At 41.1% G+C, this 24652-nt stretch overlaps 1 protein-coding gene across 4 annotated transcripts in view; it reads left to right on the plus strand.

Moving 5' to 3' along the window:
• Nucleotides 1-1104: 1104 nt before the first annotated feature.
• Nucleotides 1105-24652, plus strand: part of ECPAS (Ecm29 proteasome adaptor and scaffold) — a 100633-nt gene continuing 77085 nt past the window's right edge. The window contains exons 1-2 of one of the 4 annotated variants that reach the window (XM_074330823.2): nt 1147-1437; nt 10048-10151. In XM_074330823.2, the coding sequence (XP_074186924.1) occupies nt 10130-10151 (22 nt within the window). In that variant the 5' untranslated portion in view covers nt 1147-1437; nt 10048-10129. Of the gene's footprint in view, nt 1438-1948; nt 2088-10047; nt 10152-24652 lie in introns of those variants that run through there. The other 3 variants (XM_074330822.2, XM_019749528.3, XM_074330821.2) reach the window with 3 other exon arrangements.

Here is a 24652-nt window from a genome sequence, read left to right on the forward strand (position 1 = left end):
GGTCAGAAAAGGTTGTATGCACTACTGTTACTGGATTATTTCTAGGGTTGAGGGAATGGTGGGTAGGGAGGTAGGGGACAACATTTCCTTTACACACTTCAGTATAGTGTATATTCTTTGCAAACAGTTGATTGTGCATTCATTTCGTCTTCAGTGGAAAAATGTCTTCAAAAAAGGGATTGGTTAACTTAATGTACTATGAAGTCATTAACAAAGTGTTGTGTAGCGCTTTTTGAATTAACACGAAAGAATGTTTATGGGGGATAAACACTGATGCCTAACTTCACAGTGATTGCAAATCCCCTCCCCATCCTAGTCGTATTGGGACTGCACATAGGAGTATGTGTGCAGAGACAAGCCTTGGAGAATGTGCACTCAACTGTACCTGTTAACTGTAGTTTTCTCTGGGGAGTGGGGGAAGGTCTTTCATTTATAATTTTATGATATTCCGAATCATTGAATTTTTTTTTTACAAAGATCACGTATAATTCTATAATAAAAGCAATAAAGGAAATAAAGATGTTTTTACCTTGTACGTGCCTACGTTATATCTGGAATGACATTCATTTTTCAAGACATTAACTAGGGCTTTATAGATTTCCACTGTTAGGAACAAATTTAATTATAACCCACTTAGGATCTTGATTTCCTTTTATGCAGAAGAAAAACCTATCTGATCTTGTACTTAATTTTTTTACGACAGTATCATCACTTAAAGCACAGCAATTCCACAACCCCTTAATTTGAATTCCATTTTGCAAGTGTTTTTCACGTTTTGACCTCACGGACAAACTGAAGGAATAAAGTGAAAATAGGTATAGTCAAAGTAAATCACTTGGGTCACCAAAAAGAACGTTGGTATTAGAATAAAAACAATTAAAACATAGCTCACAGAAGCATATATATTTGAGTTTGAGCTTGAAAAATCTTGGTTCATTTAACTTAGTAGGGCTTAGTGATTTTCCTTCACTCGGTAGTCCTAGTTTCTATCAGCATCAGAAACCTATACTTTATCACCCCGTTTAAGAAAAGGAGTCCAGGGAGCCTGGTCCGGGGCGGTCCGCGGCGCCCGGGCTCGCCCCGGACTGAGTCAGCGCTGGGGCCGAGAAGTTCGGCGGGAGGCGCAGGGCGGGGCTTCCTCCCTCCGACTCCGAACCCGGCTCTACTTTTCCGAGTCCACGTCTCTTCCTTTGGACAGGCGTGTTTCTTCAGGTCGGGACCAGCCAATGTGACAGCCACAGACCTTTCAAAAGGGAGCTTCGGCCCCGCCTCGAGGATCTCCCCCAGCCGGGGCAGCCCGGGCTAGCTTGGTCGAGCCCCTCGCGGACTGCAGCGCGTGGCTTCTCGGGGCCGTGTCCGCCGAACGCCTTCCTTCTGGGCGCCCACCGCGCGGTGCCGAGCGCAGCATCCCCGGCATGGAGAACGGCTCGGACTCAGGTCAGAGGCCCGTGCGTCCGCCCCGCGCAGGAGTCACTGCAGGCTGCGCCGGAGCCCCAGGGCGGCTAGGCCAGGCCTCCTGTGCAGGCCGCCGCGTGCCCGGTCCGCGCGGGGAGCGCTCGCGGGCCGGCTCCCGTTCGCTGGGCGGGCGGCGGCAGGTGGGCAGGACGAGCCGCGAGCGAGCGAGGGCGGGCGGGCGCGCGAGGGGCCCGGCGGGGGGGCCGCTGGGAGGATGGCTCAGCTCTTTCTAAATATAAAACCGGCGTGAGTTGGACGAGCGCGGCGCGAAGCCGCAGAGCCGCCGCGCGGGCCGGGCGCACCCGAACTCGGCCGACAGACGGCGGCGGCTCCGCAGAGGCGCGAGGCTGCGGGAGCGCCCAAGTCGCGACCTCGCGGGGGACCGCGAGAGAGAGAGAGAGAGAGAGAGGCGTGCAGCGAGGAGGACGCAGGCGGCGGCAGCAGTGGCGGGCGGGCCTCGTGGGCGCCGCGCGGGTCGCGCTGAGCGACCAGAGGCGGCTCCGGGCCCCTGCCGCACCGCGAGCAGCGAGCCCCCAGCGCCGTCCGTCCGCGCCCTCCCTCCTCCGGCCCCTCCCTCCCTACCCGGCGCAACATGGCTGCGGCCGCCGCCTCCGCCTCCCAGGACGAGCTGAGTAAGTGCCACGGCGAGCCTGCGGCCGCGAGCCGAAGCCGGCGCTGCGCAGGGCCGGGGGCGGCGGCCGGGGGCGGCGGGGCGGGAGGGCTGGGGCGCGCTGCCGCCCGCGGGGCGCCGGGCCGGGTGGGCGGGCGGTGGCCGCGGCGTGCGGGGGGCTGGGGCGCTCGGGCCTGGCGGGCGGGCGGGGCGCCGGACGCCACCGCCGGCGTTTGTAGGCCTCAGGTTTGCACCGTCACGTTGCGAAATTGAAACCGGAGCCCCGGGCGGAGCCACCTCTGCCCGCGATCCCCCGGGCTCAGGGGTAGGGGGAGCCCAGCCCCCTGCCCGCAGTGCCTGGGCTGGTGGACTGGCCCGAACATTAGGGTGGCGAGCAGTGTCTTCCCATCCCGTCTGACCCCGGATCCCAACTGTTGGGCGAGTTACAGAAATGGAGCTTTCGGGGAGGGGGAGAAGGTGCCTTTCTGTGACACCACCAGAAATTAGTGGAAAGGTCAAAAATAGGCGTTGACCCTTAGGTGGACCAGGAAGGACGGGAGGGCAGAGGTCGCGTCGCTAGTCGCAGGAGAAACCACAGGGTGACAGTGCTTTCGGAAAGGAGAGCCAGTGCACACTGGACCTTAAACGTTGCAATTTTCCAGGGAACGACGACCCACGTTCGGGGAGATCGGTGGTCACCCTGAATCCCAAGCCGCCCCGCCCGCCTCCCGGGTTGGCCTCGATGCTTTGTGGGAAGTGTAGTCCCAGGGCGTCGCCGGCCCTCGTTGGGGTCATAAAAATTCAGTTTTCCTAGGACGTGTAAGACAATTTCTGATTGTGTTTGGGGTGGTTAGATGAAATGCTTAAGGTTGAGGTTTTTTTTCTTTTTGTTGTTGTTTGTTTCCTTAATGCCGCCCTCAGTTTATGACAAAAACAAGATAGGTGTTATTTAGGGATAATACGAGTTTTAAATGGAATGAAGCATGGGTGAGGTGTCCCAAGCTTTGTTGCAGTTGCTGTTGTTACAACCCCTTTTGAATTTTCCATATGAAAATAGTTATACACATAATTTCTATTTCTTTGGTGCTTGGCAGTTTAAAGGTACTTTAATGTGCATGATCTCACTTTTGCCCTCATAACAAACAACCTTATGAGAAAGGTAGGGAGGAATTAGCCTTGTTTTAAAGAGGAGGCAGGGAGGGATTGGAGAGATTAATCAATTCTTTGCTGTTTTAACACTAACCTGGTGTAGCAAGAATAATGTTTGCTCATTTTGAAGCTGAAATAAACGATTGGTGTGACCCTGGGCAGGATGGAGAGTCTGAGGAGACAAGGTGTCACGGTGTGGTTAAGAGGTAGGCTTGGGTTGATAGTCACAGTGTTGTTTGTCTGGAGCACCACCAGGCCTTCTGGGGAGATCAGTTCCCTTAATTGTTTCCTTCTATTTTTTGTTGTTGTGGTAAAATACACATAACAAACTTTACCATCATAACCATTTTTAAGTGTACAGGGTATTGAGTACATTCATATTGTTGTGCAGCCATCACCACCATCCATCTCCAGAACTCTTCATCTTGCAAAATTGAAAGTCTGTATCCATGAGACCCTAATTCCCTATTCCCCCCAGCTCCCAGCCCCTGGCAACCACCATTCTCCGTGTGTCTATGATTTTGGCTGTCCTGGGTATCTCATATAAGTGGAATCATACAGGATTTGTCTTTTTGTGACTGGCTTATTTCACTTACCATAAAGTCCTCAAGGTTCATCCATATTGTAGCACACATGAGGATTTTCCTTCCTTTCTGAGGCTTTTCCTTCCTTTCTGAGGCTGAATAATACTCCATTGTAAGTATATGTCACATTTTCTCATCCATTTCATCTGTCGATGGTCACTTACGTTAGTTGTATATGTTAGCTATCGTGAATAATGCCGCAGTGAACGTGGTTTACAAATAGCTCTTTGAGGCCCTGCTTCCAGTTCTTTTGGATATATACCCAGAAGTGGGATTGTTAGCTCAAAATTCTATTTTAATTTTTTGAGGAACTGCCATTCTGTTTTCCACAGTGGCTATACCATTTTATGTTCCCACCAACAGTACACTAGGGTTCCAATTTTTCCACATCCTCACCAACACTTTATTTTCTGTATTTTTGATAGTACCATCCCAGTGGAGGTGAGGTGGTCTGAAAGTTAAATTTTTATACTGTGTGACATCTGAATTCCTGTTGTACCACTAAACATGTTAAATCTGAACCACCAGTTAGAATGGTGAAAAAAACTAGAGGAAGAATTGAATATCATTTTAAAGTGGCTGACATATTTGTATATACTTATATGCAGTGTGTTCCTGTACATTAGCTACCTGTGAAAAGTGCTGGTAATACTTCTTGTTAAGGAATTTCCTGGCTTTAGCAGCTACTGGAAAAGTTAGGAACAAATTGTTCCAATCCTTGCTTTTCCATTGTTTTGTTTGGTCAAATTATCAATCATCCACCACAGATAATCTGTTGACTTGGTTTCTGTATTGTTTCAGGAAAGATTAAGTACTTGGCAATTGGTACCTTAGAATAATTTAACTTGAATCACACACACACACACACACACACACACACATTACGTATGCTAAGAAGTTTCAAATAAACCATGTTTAGTTTCAGAATGGCTATAATAAAAGGATAAATGGCTGGCAAAAAGGTGCTTTTTAAAATTCTGCCATAAAAAGAGTGAAGTATCTGAATATTATTTCTGACTAATAGATGGTTATTAGCTGGCTATTATTTCTGACTAATAGATGATAATAAAAGCAAACTACTAGATAACAGCATTGTTTTTTCTCTAATATTTTTTTGTGAAAAGCTTCAAAAACAGAAGTTGAAAATGAGCATTCATATACCCACTACTTAGATTCTGCTTTTGGTATTTCACTAGCTTTATCACATATTTGTCCATTTTTTAATCCATGTTTATAATTTTTATTTTAATTATTTTTTATTTTTAAAAGATTGTGGTAAAATACACATAACAATGTATCATTTTAACTATATTTAAATGTACATTTCAGTGGATGTACTCAATCCATTTTTTTGATGCATTTCAAAGTAAATTGAAAACATCAGTACACTTCCCCTAAATATTTCAGCACTAGCATTGTTTTAAGTGCTTCGTATGTATTCTTTTATTTGTCAAAACAATCCTAACAGGTAGGTAAAATTATTCCTGTTTTCTGGAATGGGAAACAGGCATTTTAGACTCCCAAGGTCCTGCAGCGAGCAAGTGGTAGAGTTGGAGTTGGATCCCCGGTGTCTTCAGGCTCCAATGTGCACTCAGAACCAGCTGTTAGGCCAACTTACCTGTGTGCCCTAGTCAGTTGGTCATGCTGATTAAAAGATCAAGTCTGATGCTCTGCTAAGTTCTCTGCCAAATGTTACTTTAACCCAACTATTTGACTGGTGTTTGTCATTGCTGTGGGGTACAAAAGAAACACCAATGAATTGTAATACTTTTGAGAAGAAAAGAGGAAGAATACGTGTAAACAGATATGTAAGGAACCAAATGTATGATTATATGATATAGATAATACTAAAGTAATATTATCATCTATGGTTCCCAGGTCTTTATTTAGAGATGTATAGCTGGTAACACTGTTTCCATAGATTTCAAATGAACACTTTTTTACCTTTACATTGAAGTGATACACATGTCATAAATTTAAATTAAATCTATGGGTGCTTTCAGTTGTATCTGCCAACATGCTTCGTAGGAGCTCCTGAGAAGCAGAATGGACTATTAGGGTTGTATTTTATTTTTATTTAGTTATTTTAATTTTATTAATTTATTTTTGGAATAGTAGCATTGATGTATGAGAGTTGGCAAAAGGTAAGCAGGATAATCTTGAATTTGGGATTTGTTCTAATGTTTTCACAAATACCATGCAATTGTTACTTTGAGCCAAGTGATTATAATAGAATAATAGTAAAGTTAATTTTGTTGAAGCCTTAACCATGTGTTCTAATCACTTTAAAGGTACATATTAACTGATTGAGTCCTTACACCAGGGTTCCCTGTGAATTTGGTACTATTGTCTCAGTGTTGGGGCTTCCCTCATATTATAGAGTTAGGGTCTCTGATTCCAAAGTTTGATAATTCTGCTCTACCACTCTTTACTCTCTCTGAAAGGGAAAATAAACTGTTTATAACAAGTCAACATGGCTTTTTTTCCCACTGTGTCTTGCTAGCTTCTAGAAGAAATGTCCTGTAAGTGTATAAAATTTGGCAATATTCAGATGTTACATTGAATAGAACATAGTAGATTTTTGGGTAAGATGCCGAAATAGAGAACAGTTAGTTCTGACTGTTAAAGGCAGTTTTGAAATCTAATCTGTAAATTACTTAAGGTCATCGTCTGTAGTTTTTTGTTTGTTTGTTTTCTTTTCTTTGTATTTAGGGTGATATAATTGTTTGGAGTGAAATGAAATTCAGTGCAGGGCATGTGGGTTAGTTTTTCTTCTAATATTATCCTCTGCCAGTTCATGGAAAAGTTGACATTATGAGTATATTTTAGCAGTGGGTAGCGAGATTTCTGACAGAGGGAAGAAAGCATTTGAAACTTTTCACCTGGTCAGCTGTTTAGTGGTTTCATATTCTGGGCTTTATAACTGTAAGGCCTCCTTAGTATCTGATCTTCCCTGGGCTAAAGACAACCCATGAATGGTTGGCTCAGTGGCTCAGGTGGTTAGAGCTCCATGCTCCTAACTCCGAAGACAACTCCGAAGGCTGCCGGTTCGATTCCCACATGGGCCAGTGGGCTCTCAACCACGAGGTTGCCAGTTCAATTCCGATGGTGGGCTCTGCCCCCTGCAACTAAAATTGAACATGGCACCTTGAGCTGAGCTGCCGCTGAGCTGCCGCTGAGCTGGATGGCTCAGTTGGTTGGAGCGCATCCTCTCAACCACAAGGTTGCCAGTTTGACTCCTGCAACGGATGGTAGGCTGCGCCCCCTGCAACTAGCAATGGTAACTGGACCTGGAACTGAGCTGCGCCTTCCACAACTAAGACTGAAAGGACAGCAACTCGAAGCTGAACGGCACCCTTCACAACTAAGACTGACAACTAAGATTGAAAGGACAAACTGACTTGGAAAAAAGTCCTGGAAATACACACTGTTCCCCAGTCCTGTTCCCCTTCCCCAATTAAAAAAAAAAAAAAAAAAAAAAAGAACTCACGAAGGAGTAACAGCCTGTAATCTTAAAGCACACTGACACTATTCAGTTTGGCGATTGGACATAGCCATAGGAAACTTTGCTTGCAAAAGTTGGCCAGATAATCAACATGTCAAATACCATTCTGAGAGTCTGCTGTGCCAGGAAGCCTACTGGCTCTTTTAGAGGATGAGACATGGAAAGCTGTGTAGGCGAATATCATTCTGTGGGCATACTGAAATAGCCCCAGAGAGATGGTTGCTTTAATGACAGCCATACATGCAACTGAGTTGATCTTTGTATCATTTACATTTTGGTTGCTTAACCAAATAGGTTAAAATGGAAAATAATGATATTTCTGTTTTTTAAAGAAATCAACTTCTTATTTTTCACTTCTATCCCATTCTGTTTTGAATTATGCTTTCAGTAAACTGTAATATTTATTAAAGGCCAGTGTCCGTGAGAACAGTTGGCACCGGGGCATTCGACCTTGTTCAGAAGATAGATGTTAAAATCGTAGACACTGCCAGTCTGCTCAGATGGTTTGATCCAAGTTGCTCATCTCTGGTTTCAGGTCTGGCCAGTCTCTACCTTGATACTTGCCATCTTATATGGCTTGTTTCCCCCACACATTTATCAATTCCATAAGCAGACTTTAAAAATTGAGTGACTAACTTATGCTCCCGTCCTCACAGGGCTTAGAATTCAATGTAAAGACAAGTTTATATATAAATATAAGTAACAGATATGAAGCTTGATGTGAAAAATGCCTAGTACAGTTCTTTGAAAATATCAAAAAGTGAGAAAGCATTCCAGGCTGAGGGAATGGCTTGAGCAAAGACAGAGGTTGAAAAATGTGTATTTTCAGAGAAAGTGTCCGTAAGTCTGATATGCTGGAGTGGGGGGTGCTATGGCTGCTTGAAGTACTGGGGAAGAGGATGAGGTTTGGAGTTTGAGACTTGGCTCTTTTCTTTTCTTCTTTGGATAAAATGTACTTTATTATTTTATTTTTTTGTTAGGTTCAGGTATACAAAGCCACATAATGATTAGACGTTTACACCCCGCACACAGTGACAATCCCACCAAGCCCACTACCCCTCTGACACTGTACACGGCTATTCCAATACCCCTCACTAGCCCTATGCTGTGCTTTATATTCTGTGTCTATACATGTATATTTTTAATTATAGTTGACACTCAATATTATTTTATATTAGTTTCAGGTACAGTTGAGACTTGGCCCTTTCTGCCTTTTACTATTTGGGATCTTGGGCAAATTACCTTATCTTTGTAAATCTCAGTTTCTTTATCATACAATTGGAGTAAGAAATGCTCATAGAGTGGTTAGGATTAATGTCTGTGAAAATGCACTGTATAAACAATGAAGCTCTACATAAATTCTGATTTTTAGTGGGGGTGGGCAGTAGATGAAGCTTGGAAGGTAGGTGGCGACCAGCTTGTATAGGAGAGCCAAAACTCCTCACTTGGACCCTGTTCTGTAGACGGTAGAGAACGGTAGAGAACCGTCAGAGGCTTTTCAGCTGGGGGTGTGACATGAATAGATACGTTTTATAAGGATAATAGGTGGCAGTGGGGTAACTGATTACAAGGAGAGCAGCAAGACTAATTAGGAGGGTATCACAGTGGCTAGGAAAAAGAAGTTTAGGGTCTGAATTGGGACAGTGGAAGTGTATTAGGCAAGGAGGTAATATAATCTAGAATCCCTAAAATAGGCAGAAATTATTGACCAAATAGATGAGGCTTATTCAAGAGAGGGAGGAGTTAGAGATGATTCCAAGAATCTACCTAAGAGATTAGGATGATGGAGGGTGTGGATATAGGGAAATAGAGGATATAGGGAAAAAAGGGAGAACAGGTTTATGTTCAACAAATAAATTGTTTGTTGAATGAATGAATGGAATTATTGAGGCACTCAGGTTGAGTTGTTTAGGGAGTCTGTTTTGAATAGTGGCTAAAACCTCTGGCATTGAAATCAGAGCTGGTTTTGAATCCTGGCTCTGCCACCTTTTAGTTAATATCCTGAACAAGGGACCTAACTTCTGGGCCTTGGTTTTCTCATCTGTAAAATGGAATAATAACAAAACCTGTTTTACACGGTTGTTATAAGAATGGGAAAAGAACGCACGTTAAGAACTTGTCATGGTGTGAGGCATGTGGATTACAGGTGTGTGAGAACTTTGGTTCTGAAGCTTGGGAGAGTGTGGGGATGAGGGTGGAGTCATGGGAATGGACAGATTGTCCAGAGGACAGCCGTGAGAAGACGACGAATCAGGGAAAAGGCTCAGGAGTGCGGAGAAAGGGCAAAGGGTCCCCGGGTTATGACTATTAACCATGTACATTCTCAGTTGTAATGTGCTAAACATGTGTACTCATCTACTGATATACTTGTAAAACTATTGTATAATTCAGATACTTTCTTTCAATTTTATGTAAGGTTTTATATGTTTATGTACATATGTACATATATGATAAAGCATATGTTGTATTGGTGTTAGAGTTTTTTAGTTGTTAGTGAATAATTACCAGTGTATTTTTTTCTGTATTAGCATATTACTTTTACACAGTAAATTTTATTCATGAACACATTCCTTACTCTTTCTCCAATTTCACTATAATTTTTTCCCCTCATTCTGAATTTGCAAAGTGGGGCATCAAATTAGGAGATCTTAGCATAGAAATGAAAAGTGCTTTTGAAAAATAAAATGGTAGCTATGAGTATAAATCTTTTAATTGTTTTTTTTTCCTGGTGTTCTAAACAATAGATTCTTTATACAGTTGCATATGTACGAGTGGATGAACACACCATTGGTGGTCCAGAGGAGTTTTGTCACGACTGGATAAACCATGTATCACATTGATTGTAGAGGTTAGTAGATTTAGTTTCTCAGGCTGTGTACGTTTTTTTTGTAGTAGCATTTAAAATGCCTGGGTTATAAAGCAGCACTTTCCCCTCAAGATCTTCATGGATTTTTCTCTGTAGCCATCCTGAGAGAATCAGTGAAGTTCATTTCATGTTAAAGTTTGTAGAGGCCTGAAGCCTCTGTTCCCTGTCATTATGTAAACAAATTTAAAACATTAGCAAGAGAGAAAAAAGAAAACTTGAAGACATTACTTAGCAGTGCGCACAAGGATAAGACTGGTAGTTTACAAGTAGTGTTGTCTGCAGCAGCCACAGAAAATGGTTTTATATGCTCCAGGAATGTTGTCATGAAGTTCATTGTTTCATTTGTGGAAAGAGGTTTCGAGAGATGCATTATCCTAGTAACTGGATAGTCCTAATTCTGCCATTTTGACATGCACAGTGATGGAAAAGCCACTTAATTCCACTTCATTCTGAGGCTGAACAAGAGTATGGTGTCAATTTCATTCTTGAATGATATTGGATGGTCCTTTGATTGAAACTCAGTAAGTTCAGATTGTAATTCTCAGATATCACGAGCTCGGTATCCAGTGAATACCTGAGATTTTGTAGCTTCAATTCAAAGGTGAATTTTGTCTGTCTTTCTAATTTAACTATTGGGACCCTTTCCCCCCAGTGCATGCTACAATTTTTCGTATGTATATTGTGTATGATGTTTTAATCCATTTAGGTGGAATTTTGAGGGATGGGATGAATGGAATATTTTATAGACCAAAGTTCAACTTTAGAACAGCTTTTGCTATTTCACATGTATTCATTCCATCATAGAGAAATGGAAAATTGGGAGATTGGAGGAATTGTTTAGAATTGTTTAGAAGAGAAATGAGGACATTGTTTATTCGCTCTTAGATTCTTTCTTAGAGCTTATGGGCCTGTGACAGATGCGTTAATGTCTTATGATGTACCGAAGGCAAGAAGGTCAAACCACAAATGCTGGAATTTAAATAGTGACTTAAATTAAGAACATTCTAGAGTTCACACATCAAAATGAGCATTGTCCTAAGTCAATGGCTGCTTTGGGTGGATGTTAACTATCATACACTTGACTTTTATGCAGTCTGAACTCTTGCATGGTATATATTATCTCCTCTAAGCCTGCTTTCATAAGCTAATCTTTCTGCTCATCAGTTTACTAACACTGATTTCTAACTGGGTATCTGCCAGCTCCTGTCTCTGGAGGAAAGGGCCTCTTTGGGAGGTGGGAGTGTTTGTAGGCCTCAGTACATCTGGAGTCTTTTCATTAAATCTAGGGTACAGATGAGGGCTCCTGTCTCCTTACTTGGCCCAAGCCTGCCAAACTAACCCTATGACTTCCCTCCCTGTGTGTGTGTGTGTGTGTGTGTGTGTGTGTGTGTGTGTTCGGGGGGGAAGAGGGGCAATAGGGAAAGGAGTGTGTGAGCAGGGAGGAGTAGTCTTGCTATGTATGGACTGTGCTGGGTTGGTTGGTTGGTGCGGGGTGGGTGGGCGGGGCTTAAAGTAGCCTGACATCATATGCGTATGTGCAGGACTTCTGAAGTGTCAGGAGAAGAAAGACTCCCCTTCTCTGCTCAGAATCTAGTGCATCCTGATGCAGAGGTTTCCATATTGGACTTTCTGCCTGGGCCCTGGAGGTAAGACTGATGGGCTAGGTGATAGGAAGATGGCCTGATTGCCATAATTTTGGGTGGTACCAGCTAGGGACTGTGTTAGCAGGAACCTCTGGCTTAGGATCTCATTTCCTGCAAAGATTCTTACTTGCCATCCCCTAGGGCTGCCCTGGCTGGAAGGAGGCAACTCCCATAAGAACCATGATGGTTGTCTCTTTCTGGGAATGGATCTTCTCCACATCTCTGACTTATTATACGCGTGTTTACTGGTAGAGTTCCTGACATTCTCCTTTTAAGTCCGTTTGTATTTAAGGAGTTCCTTTTTAAAAGGTGTGTGTGGGGGTAAGGCTATTTAAAAACTAAGGAAAAGAGATCACAGTTCTAAACATTAATTCCTGAAGAACTACCCTGCTGGCCTCATTTGGATTTTGTCAAGTATTAGAGTGGCGTTCAGTGAATTGAAATGTTATAGAAGAATCAATAAATACGTGGACTTGAACTACCGAGTAGTACCTGGTTAGATTTATAATTCGCAGGATTTATCTGCCAGAAATGAGTCTTATATGCAAAACCTAGATGTTAGCTAGGAGCTTCTTTATTCATCATAGTTTCAGCCTCAAACTCCTAATTGCAGATTGTCAAAGCTCATAGGTATTCATCCTCCCCTCCATCACATCCAATTTTTTGTGAATTTTCTATAATTTAGTCTACTTACATGTTTCTTAGCTTCTGGGCTCCCATTTCTGAAAATGGTGTTTTGGTTCCATCTAGGTCAGCTTGGACATGAAACCCACCTGTTTCACTGGTATGCGCATAAACGCATCCTCTTTCCCCAAGCATTTCAGGAATTTAGTTAACTATTGAAGATGTGTGAGTCATGGAGAAAGAAAGGCCCTGCTGTAGGGCCTTGATTTTCCTCCCTTTTGCTGGTTTGTCCTCCCTATCTTTTTCCCCTGCTTTCCTTCTCTCTGCAATAACTACTGAACTCTCCTGATTTGGAGCAGAACAGTTCTGCCACACAATTAGACCTTTTGGAATTTCTTTCATCCTCTTCTTTCTCCTCTTCTTTGTCTAAAAAAATCCTATGCATTTGTCATGATATTAGAAAAACAAACAGTCCCTTTTCCAAGAGATTCTGATGTCAGGTGTTACAAATTGCCACCAATCCCCTCCTTTTCCTTGCTATAGATGTTAGCTGTATAAACTTCTAAACATCTTTTCTAATGCAGAGGAAGTATAATAATATTTCATACATTCAACAGGTAATTGAGCAACTACTGTATGCAAGGCACTGAGTTAAGTGCTGGGATGTGAAGAGATTATATCAGTTTCTCAACCGGGGTAGCTCTAGAGATGATGGATGGAGCGAATGAATGAGTAGGCAGTCAGATGGAGTCAGATTCAAGTCACGCCTCAAAGAGCTCTTAAGGTCTAGAGAAGGGAAGATTGGGCAGTTACGTCATGTACAGCAAAAGGTAACTAGTGACAGGAGAGATGTAGAAAAGGTCTGTGGGAGTTTGTAGGGCCAGGATGGGATGTATAATTGGGGAGCATGTAGTATTTGGGCTGGACCTTGAATAGGGAGGATTTGGATGTATGGAGAGGAAGAGATGGTTGGGAGAGTATTTCCAGGTGAGGGACTTGGTTGACCAAAAGAATTGGGCCCGGAGAACATATGGTACACTTAACAAGCTATTGCAATTTGGATGGCTGTTGGGGAGTGACAGTATGCATGGTTGAGAAGGTCCCTTGAGGCTAAAATCTTAGGAAAGAAATCCTCTTTGATCTGATACTCACCCTAGGCTTGTGCTAGCTGCTTTTTAAAAAATGTATTTTTTAATATATTTTTATAGAAGTACGTCTTTTTTTTTTTTTATCTTGGCAAAGACCTTCCATTTGTACTTGGACCCAGCTGTAAGCTGGCTTAAGCAAAAATGAGGCACTTATTATAAAGAATCAGGGAGTCTTATGGAAACAAGAGGGGCCTTTAAGAGGGATTTGGAACTAAGGACTGGAAGTCATCCAGTTCTTCCAGCTTCTCTCTGTGCCTTCATGCTATTCTTTCTTCAGACCAGCCTCTTCTGATTTTGTGCTTGATAGGATAGGCTGAAGATGCCCATGTCATATCTCCTTGAAGGGATGAATTGAGTGAGGGACCCATCCTGACAACATTGACCCTGGCCAGGGTACCAAGTCATGTTGTACATAGTTGTCTAGTAAGGCTTAGAATCCTCTCCACTCACTTTCTCTGCTTCCACCTTACTGTAAGTTAGCTTACTAGAAGGAGCATTGGGTTTGGAGTTGGATTGCCTGCAGTTTGAATCCTAGTCCTGCCACTTACTACCTTTGTAATCTTGGTCAACATTTTGAATGAATTCTAGCTCTGTTTCCTCATCTGTAAGTTGGAGCTAATGTGACCTACTTCAAAAAATATGCTTTAGAGGGAGGTACTGTGTTCTAGTGTGTATTTGGAGGGTAAAGACACTTCTAGGTTTAATTTACAAGTCTGTGTCTTATTAGCTTCGTGACCTTTGGCAAGTCAGTCAGATCTGGAGCTCCAGTTTTTCACGCATAAATGCAGACAAATTGGTGCCTACCCCACAACATTTTTCTCAGGCTCTAAAGGCCATGTGAAACTATTTGGTGACTGCAATGTATTTACATACAGTGTTTCCCCGAAAATAAGACCTAGCTGGACAATCAGCTCTAATGTGTCTTTGGAGCAAAAAGTAATATAAGACCAGGCCTTATTTTACTGTACTAGAAGACTGGGTCTTATATTAATTTTTGCTCCAAAAGACGCATAAGAGTTGTTGGTCTGGCTAAGTCTTTTTTTCGGGGAAACATGGTATGTGTGAATCAGAAGAAAGTAAGTATCATTGGGGAGAATATTTCCTATTATTCTGTTATAGTCTGGTATACTTCTCTGGTTACTTGACATATCTTTCTCAAAATAACCTGTAGCTTTGGATTATTAATTGATTTATGATACAGTAAGCAGTGGTGTAGGTATTCTCAGCTTTCCCTTTCAATCTCAGCTTCCAATTTAGGACTCTAACTTGATTTATAATTTAAAATTTACTTTCTGGGCCGGCTCAGGCGGTTGGAGCTCCGTGCTCCTAACTCTGAAGGCTGCCGGTTCGATTCCCACATGGGCCAGTGGGCTCTCAACCACGAGGTTGCCAGTTTGATTCCTCGAGTCCCGCAAGGGATAGTGGGCAGCGCCCCCTGCAACTAAGGTTGAACACGGCACCTTGAGCTGAGCTGCCGCTGAGCTCCCAGATGGCTCAGTTGGTTGGAGTGAGTCCTCTCAACCGCAAGGTTGCCGGTTCGACTCCCGCAAGGGATGGTGGGCTGTGCCCCCTGCAACTAGCGACGGCAACTGGACCTGGAGCTGAGCTGTGCCTTCCACAACTAAGACTGAAAGGACAACAACTTGAAGCTGAACGGCACCCTCCACAACTAAGATTGAATGGACAACAACTTGACTTGGATAAAAGCCCTGGAAGTACACACTGTTCCCCAATAAAGTCCTGTTCCCCTTCCCCAATAAAATCTTAAAAAAAAAAAAAAAATTTACTTTCATATTCAGAAAAAATAATGTTCTTTGTAGAAAATTTATGCAACCTTAAAAAAATCTGAAACTTACCACCCTGAAATAAAACCATTTTCTCTTTTTAATTCAAGTTATTCATGCTCATGAAGAAAATTATGACAATAGAATTAAACAAGCCAAAAAAGAATAATTGTGCCACACAGGGATACTCAGTACCTTAAATATGGTCCTTTCCCTATTCTTTTTGACAGTGTATGTTTTTCTTGCATACTTTCAAAGAAATGGTTGATGTTTGTCATGGAAAGGTGACACATCGAAGGAAACTGATTTATTGTTTTTTCTTTGTTTTTTTTCCCCTTAAGTGATGATGTGAGTGAAAAACTGGTATTTGCCTTATTCTCACCCTGTGAGAAAATAGCCTTTCCTCCTTAACTCAAAGTCAAAGTTGTATTTTTTTGGAGAGATCTGGAGAGTGAGTGATTTATGTGGACAGTTTTATTTCTCAGGAATAATTACACATTTTCAGAAATAATGAGTGGCTAATGGTGGATAACACCAAAGTGAAATCCTTAAACCTTTGTTGGTCATTTCTTCCTTTAGGGGTAGATAGAGGGAAGGCCTTTTACTTCTTTTTAGAGCTAGAGAAACTAAAGACAGGTAAATAATTTGAGTTAGAGAATTATTTAATGAAAAGTAAATGAATGTATTTATTTTTTAGTAGATTTTTTTTCCCCTACATGGAGGTAATAGTTGACATAATCTAATCTGGAAATTGGTTTTTGCTTTGGGATTTAAGAACCTCAATGCTGTTGATATGATTCCTTTGAGACTAAAAATTTGTTTTAAGACTTTATTTTTTTAGAGCAGTTTTAAGTTTACGACAAAATCGAGAGGAAGGCACAGATTTCCCACGTACCTCTTGCCCCCCACAGTTGCACAGTCTCCTGCATTATCAACATCACGCACCAGAATGGTACTTTTTAATTTTTAACCAAGAATAAATGTACATCGACACATCATAATCACCCAAAGTTCATAGTTTATGTTACGGTTCACTCTAGGTGTTTTATATTCTATTTGTTTGAACGAATGTGTAATGACATACACCTGCCATTGTCATATCATATGGAGTGTTCTCACTGTCCTAAAAAATCCCCTGTACTTTGCCTGTTCATCCCTCCCCCTTCTTTCCTCCCTGGCAACCACTGATTTTTTTTTACTGTCTCCATAGTTATGCCATTTGCAAAATGTCATATAGTTGGAATCATACAGTACGTAGCTTTCTCAGATTGGCTTCTTTCACTTAGTAATATGTCTTTAAGGTTCCTCCATGTCATTTCATTTCTTTTTAGCGCTGAATAATATTCCGTTGTCTGTATGCTCCAATTTATCCATTCACTTACTGAAGGACATCTTGGTTGCTCCCAAGTGTTGGCAATTATGAATAATTATAAATATCCATGTGCAGGTCTTTTTTTTTATTTTAAAGATTTTATTGGGGAAGGGGAACAGGACTTTACTGGGGAACAATGTGTACTTCCAGACCTTTTCCCCAAGTCAAGTTGTTGTCCTTTCAATCTTAGTTTTGGAGGGTGCCGTTCAGTTTCAAGTTGTTGTCCTTTCAGTCTTAGTTGTGGAAGGCACAGCTCAGCTCCAGGTCCAGTTGCCATTGCTAGTTGCCGGGGACGCAGCCCACCATCCCTTGCGGGAGTCGAACCGGCAACTTTGTGGTTGAGGGAATGCACTCCAACCAACTGAGCCATTTGGGAGCTCAGCGGCAGCTCAGCTCAAGGTGCCAGTGTTCAATCTTAGTTGCAGGGGGCGCTGCCCACCATCCCTTGAGGGAGTCGAGGAACTGAACTGGCAACCTTGTGGTTGAGAGCCCGCTGGCCCATGTGGGAATCGAACCGGCAGCCTTTGGAGTTAGGAGCATGGAGCTGTAACCGCCTGAGCCACCGGGCCAGCCCCCCATGCACAGGTCTTTGTGTGGACATGTTTTCAGCTCCTTTGGGCAAATACCAAGGAGTGCAATTAATTGCTGGATCGTGTGGTAAGAGGATGTTTAGTTTCGTAAAAATCCAACAGACTGTCTTCCAAAATGGCTGTACCATTTTGCATTTCCACCAGTAAATGTTCTATTTTTGTTTTTCCATATTCTTTAAGGTTCCTTTTAAGCTTTAAAATTCTGTGATTTAGGGGTGGCCTGATGGCTCAATTGGTTAGAGCGTGAGCTCTGAACAATAGGGTTGCCAGTTCGATTTCCACATGGGCCAGTGTGCTGCGCCCTCCACAACTAGATTGAAGGACAATGACTTGGAGCTGATGGGACCTGGAGAAACACACTGTTCCCCCCCCCCAAAAAAAAAGAAAATTCTGTGATTTAAATTTCTTTCCTTATCCTTGAATTATGGCTTCTTTTAAAATATTTGCTCTGTATATTATTTTTTCTAAAAAAAAAATTATTTTTTACTGAAGAATATTTGAAGAATATGAAAGTATAAAGAAGAAAAATTACTGATGTATTTTCCTTTTTATATAGTTGTATCTATTATGGTGTACATATTCTTTTAAAAATAATGAAATATTTCAAGTGTGAAGAAAAGTATAGAGAGTAATGCAACACTTACGTATGTCCAGCCCATCTTTGTCAAATATTTACATAATAGTTTTTTGCTGTTAGCTTCAAGTCTTTCATTTCATTTTATTTTAATTTTTTAAAAATTTATTTTATTGGGGAATAGTGTGTTTCTCTCCAGGGCACATCTGCTCCAAGTTGTTGCTTTTCAGTCTAGTTGTGGAGGGCGCAGTTCAGCTCCAAGTCCAGTTGCCGTTTTCAATATTTAGTTGCAGGGGGCGCAGCCCACCATCCCATGTGTGAATTGAACCAGCAACCTTGTTGTTGAGATCTCGCGCTCTAACCAACTGAGCCATCCAGCCACTCCGATTTTATTTTATTTTTTAAGAAATAAACATAGATGCAATTCAAGCTCCTGTATTACCCTTTACATTTTTTTTCTTCTCCTTTCTCTCCCCTTCCCTTTCCTCCTCCTCCTCTCTTCCCTTCTTGCTCAGAGGTTGTCATTCCTGTGATGTATATATCACATGCAATACACATATATTGCATTTGAAAACTTTACATACTGTACATATCCTTCTGCAACTTGCTTTCTTTGTTCGATCTTAGTTTTTTAGATACTGTCATGTTGATCCGCGTGACTTGTAATTCTTATTTATTTTCAATATTGTATGACCCTGCCTCAATTTCTTTGTCCATTTTTCTGTTGACTGACATTTAGAGTGTTTCCATTTTTTTGCTTTTACTGACCCTGTGGCTATGAACAGTTGCTTACATGTGTCCTTGTGTTTGTCTCTCCCGTGGGAGAGTTTTTCTCTAGGACAGTGATACACAAAATGTGGTCTGAGGACTGAGGGATTACTTCTTGTAAGTAGGGAGCTTGCAGCAGAATGTAAATCAGGTATCATTGTTAATGATTATATTTAATATTTCTTTTCCTAGTGAAGGAAGAAGTGTTCCTTATGTCTTTGCTGACTGTTGATAAACATTTTACTGCTAACTTTGAATAGCCCTGTTCCAGAGTAAGTTTCCCTGGAGTGGAATTGCCAGGTTGAAGGGTATGTGCCTTTTTAACTCTACTAGAGATGAACTCACTAGAGATTTGTTCTTCAGAAGTCAATATCAGGTACACCCATCAGCAGTGAAGTGAAATCTTGGTTTGTTTCCAGTCTTTGCCAATATTTGATACTATTAGATTTGAAAAGTTTTTGTAATGTGAAGGGTGTGAAATTATATTTCATTGTTGTGTTAATTTTGCATATTCCTGATCAGTCTGATTGAGCATCTTTTTGTTACTTAGTTTGTGGGTCTCATCTCTGAATTGACTGCTTATTCAGACATTATCCTTTTTCATTTAAAATTTTGGATTAATTTGATTTTTCTTGATTTGCCAGAATTTTTAAAGTATTCTGCATTCTTTTATTATTTAAAAAGATTGTAGCTATAGCTTATCTTTTTACTTTCTGGTGTGTTTACAATATTTAAAGATCGTACCCTATTAGTCTATTTTTGTGCTTGAGTTTTAATTTTTCCCTTTTCAGTTTTCTTTTAAAGCCTTGAAAATCTTGCTTTTTACATGTATTGTCATTAATCTACCTGCAAGGGATTTTTAGTTTTTTTTTTCCCCCCTGCATGAGCTAACAAATGTTTTCCAGTTCTCATTGACTAGTCCGTTTTTTCTTTCCTTAGTTCTTCTGACCCTGTACTCAAGTTTTCTAGTTTTGTTTATTGCCTATCATTCCCTTTTTTTTTGCCTCTCCTTCCTCTATCTTTGAATGCTGTTGTCTTCAGCAGTCTGTCTCAGGTCTTCTGTTATGTTCTTTCAGTGTGCAGTTACCACATACGCGTACATGTGTGGTAAACCTGCACAGCATTTTGCCTCTTCCTTCACTATACCCATGATCACCAAGATCTGACACATACCGTGTTTCCCTGAAAAAATAAGACCTAGTCAGACCATCAGCTCTAATGCTTCTTTTAGAGCAAACATTAACATAAGATCCGGTTTTATTTTAATATAAGACCAGGTTTTATATAATAAATATAATATATATATATATATAATATAATACCAGGTATAATATAATATAATGTATAATATAATATAAGATCGGGTCATATATAATATAATATACAGTATAAAACCGGATATAATATATAATATGATACCGGGTCTTATATTTTGCTCCAAAAGACGGATTAGAGCTGATGGTCCCACTGGGTCTTACTTTCGGGGAAACATGATAGTAGTATTTAAATAAAGACTTGAATGAGTGAATGATCTACATAGTGGAGTTACTGCTTCACAGTAAAAGTAGGGGCTGAGCCTTGAAGGAGGGAGAATTTAGAAAGCAGGGAGGAGGTAGGGTGAACTGGAATTCCTCTTTTTTTTTTTAAGGAGGGCGCAGCTCAAAGAGGCCCGTGTGTGGATTGAGAACCGGCAACCCTGGTGTCAGCAGCACCACGCTCTAACCCACTGAGCTAGCCGGCCTCCCTTGAGTGTTGTTTTCTGACCTTTGAATTGGTGTGTTTTTCTGTTTTGTCATAAATACCACTAGAATGAGACAAATTCTTATGACCTTTGGGTGATTCTCTTGAACAGGGTTGCCTGTAGTATGTGTAGTATTGTGCCCTATAGAAAATAGGGTCATTCATTGTTGTAGACAGTTGCCTGGTATAGGCAAGGCTTTTTAGACTGAAGGTCAGAAGATCCTAGATCCCATTCTATTTCTTGCTCTGCTGCAAATAACCTCTGTGACCTAAGGTGAGTCCTTAAAATTCTTTGTGCGTTTTATGTTAAACAGTTTTCAATCTTCTCCAACTGTGAGTCATTAGGAATCTTTCTTTGTATAAGTTTCAAAATAAAATTGTTTTCTTGGCTTGGGTGTTTGTTATATAGGTGTTTATAATATTTCATTAAACTATATATGTTTTGTACATTTTTTTAAATGTTTAATTTCACAATGAAAAAGATGTAAAAACTCACAAAAGACTGGGTTTCGTACATCTCTGCATGTGCCAAAAAAAAAAAAAAAAAAAAATCCAGCTGGATTATACTTGAATGCAGAAAGCAATTATCATAAGAGCTAGAAGAAAACACAGGTAAATATGTGTCGGGTCTCCAAGACCACCCTCAGGTTCAGTGTTTTGCGAGGAGGATTCACAGAACTGGGCATATGTTTGTACCACTAAGGCTCATTACAGTGAAAGGATATACAAAGCAAAATCAGCAAAGGAGAAAGGTACATGGGGTGAAATCTGGAGGAAACCAGGTGAAAGCTTTCAAGAGTCCTCTCCCAGTGGAGCCACACAGGACATGCTTAATTCTTCTAGCAATGAGTTGTGCCAACACGTGTGAAATGTTGTCTACCAGAGATGCTCATTAGAGACTCAGTGCTGAGGGGTTTTATTTGCTGCTGGTCACGTGGGCACCTTCTGCCTAACATGTACCCACATCCCAGATTCCCAGAAGGAAAGCAGGTGTTCAGCATGGACCATATTGCGTGTACAGTTTAGGCACAGTTAGTCACTCTCATAAGTTCTGGGAATGGTGGAAACCCTCCTGAAATCCAAGTTTCCAGGTACCAGCCAGTGGCCAGCCTTGGCCAGACTTCTAAGAGTACCAGTCTCAGGCCTGCTATGTTAACTCTTTTCTTTAGAATATTATATTTTGTATTATACTGGGGTGTAAAAGTCATTTCTAAGCATGACTGGAAACCCAGAAGTCATAAAAGGAAGGAATGGTAAGTTCGTATTTAAAAAATACTTAGATATGAAAAGAAAGAAAGTGGTATAGAGTCACACGGTGTACTAGGAAAAAAGTATTTGTAATGTATGGGAGAAAAGGGGGAGATTTTTTTCCAATGTATAAAAGCTTTTACAAATCAGCAACTCAAAAGAGTAATGAGTAATTTGCTGAAGAAGATATTTCAAATGGCCAATAAATATTTGAAACGATACTTTACCTCAGTAATAAAATAGATATAAAGTAAAACAACTATGATCATTTTTCATTTATCATATTCAGCTAATATTGATTACTTACAGTCTTTGTAAGATTGATTACTGAGTGTAGCAGTGTGTATAGGGAAATTGGTACTTACATATACTGTTGGTGGTATAAATTAGCACAGCCTTTTTGAGGGGCGTTTTTCCAAAAACTATTAAACTTGTTGGCACGCCTACCCTTTGACTCAGCAGTTCCATTTCTAGGGTTTTAGCTTATAGAAACCCATCCACAGGTAAAGATGGCTGGAAGTTCTTTGGAGCGTTGTTTGTAGTACTGTAAAACTGGTAATAACACAAATAGAGGGTTAGTTAAATAAATTATACTACTTCTATGGACAAAGTTGCCATGTAGCCATGATCGGTTAGATCTTTATGTAGTTCTATGGAAAGATATTTAAGACTTTTTAAAATATATGCAAACATTTTTTACTGTAATTTATTTAGTATTAAAACCTGACCTGAATGGATATAAAATTCCTTATAATCTTTGATGATTCCACTTAGTGTGAGGATGCATATGTTTTATTGCAGAAATATGAGTGTAGTTGATTACCAGTACTGCTAGAACCAGCCAGTGGGTGGATAGGGCTATATGAGATAAGCAACATACACACTTCTATTCAAAAATTTGGAGATCAAAAATTTGGAGAGATTTGAGACATGGATTGCTCCAACGGTTTTACTTTTTTCTCCCCCTTCTGCCTTCTCTCCCCACCTATGGCTCAAGCCGTTGTTTCTCAGTCTAGTTGTGTAGGACACAGCTCCCTGGCCCAAGCTGGTATTACGAGCCTTGCGTTCCCCCCGGCTGAGGCAGTCGGTCGCCAGGTCACAGCAGCTCACGGCAGTTCTCCCTGGCTGCTGGCCGCCCATGGCAGCACATGGCAGCACATAGCAGCCCCGGCTGCTCACGGTAGCCCAGCTCCAGGGAGAGCTGTTATTCACAATCTTAGCTGTAGAGGGTGCAGCTCACTGGCCCATGTGGGAATCAAGCCGGTGACCTGGCATTAGGAGCTCGGCGCTCCAACCACCTGAGCCACCGGGCCGGCCGGCCCATCTCCAAGTGTTTTAAATAAAGGATGTGTGTTAACTAAAAAGATAAAACAAAACTCTGAAATAGTATGTGTCATATTCCAGTTTTTAGGTTAAAATAATGTTAGTGTATGAATAGGAAAAAATCGTAGTTCAGAATATATTCCCCATATTTAACAGTGATTATTTGAGGGTATGGCAGTGTCTTTAATTTTCTCATAAGTGAAATTAATTCGATACCGTGTTTCCCCAAAAGTAAGACTGGGTCTTATATGGTATTTCCCCCAAAATAAGACCGGGTCTTATATTAATTTTTGCTCCAAAAGATGCAATAGGAAGTATTTTCAGGGGATGCCGTATTTTTTCATGTACAACAATCTACATTTATTCAAATACAGTCATGTCATCTTCTGGAACATCATCATAACGTACTAAATGCATCCATCTGGCTGACGATCTCAACTGGGGCTTATTTTCAGAGTAGGTCTTATTTTCGGGGAAACAGTGTGAGTTTGAATAAGTCAAATAACATAATTGTGGAGAGGATGGAACTTGCTCCTGATTCCTGAAATACTATTGGTCATATCAGACACTTCTGTGATGACTCTGAGAATCTCAGTTCCTACAACTAAAAACTGATTCTTTGTGAAAGGTGAGCTTTGTTTTAGATTTCTTTTGTGTTTTCAGAACTTTTGGTGACCTTATTTCTTATTTCTCAGTAGATTCTTTTGGGGACCTAGGGCTAATTTGGATTGTCAGTTTTAAGAGGCTGTGTTTCCAGGGTTGAGGCTAAAGGCACAAGGTTCAGTTTCTTTCTGTGCCTCTATAAACAGGATCCAGAGACCACGCTGCTGCTAAATCTCTGCTCTTTATTTTGCTAACTTCTGGAAGTCTGAAAAATTGAGTAGTAGATTATGTCTTCATTTACTTTTCATTGTTTGAACATGATAGATTATCTTTTGTTTAAAGTAATAGATAGGTTTCCAAAAATAATGCATCAGTGTTACATTAACTCTCCTCAAAGGATGTCGAAGACTTTGACTCGGGTCCCTCAGCCTGTTTTAGAAGGACCCCACATGATGTTTGGTGCCCTTTCTGGCATCCCCACATTCCCATCACATAATTTTATTGTGTTTAGGATGTTAACAATTTGATTTCTAATGAAGGAGAGTAGAAAGTGTTAGTTACTATTCTGAGGATACATAGGAAACACCCCAATGATTGTATGAAAAATAAAAGGACCAGGTATCACCAGGTTTTTAAACCTTTGGCACGGATTCTCTATCTAGATCAGTTTGTTATGCAGAATTCAACTTTCTGCCTTCTTCCACAAAACAATTCTTCTATAGTTTCTGTAGTTAAAATCTGTAGGCAATTTTCATTGCCTACAATCTATAAGGCACTAAGGCAGAGAGAACCTCCTTACCTGTAACTTCCACAAATATGTGGATTGAATTCACTGTTCCTAAGAATTCTTTTCACAGCCGCATCCAGCAATTACCAAATAGAATGATTTGATCTGGTAATCTCAGTGTCAGCCTGCCCTCCTTTCCTTTCTTCGTTATTCTTTTCTTCCTTTGTTATTAATTTTCAAAGCTAAACTTGAGACTGTATTTGGATTTCACCAGTTTTTCTTCCCCATTAGGGTTCTCTTTCTGTTCTAGGATGCAGCCCAGGGCACCACACTGCATTT

Source organism: Rhinolophus sinicus, chromosome 16 (assembly GCF_057876585.1).
Source record: "Rhinolophus sinicus isolate RSI-liver-muscle chromosome 16, RSI-T2T, whole genome shotgun sequence".
Classification (NCBI taxonomy): Eukaryota; Metazoa; Chordata; class Mammalia; order Chiroptera; family Rhinolophidae; genus Rhinolophus; species Rhinolophus sinicus.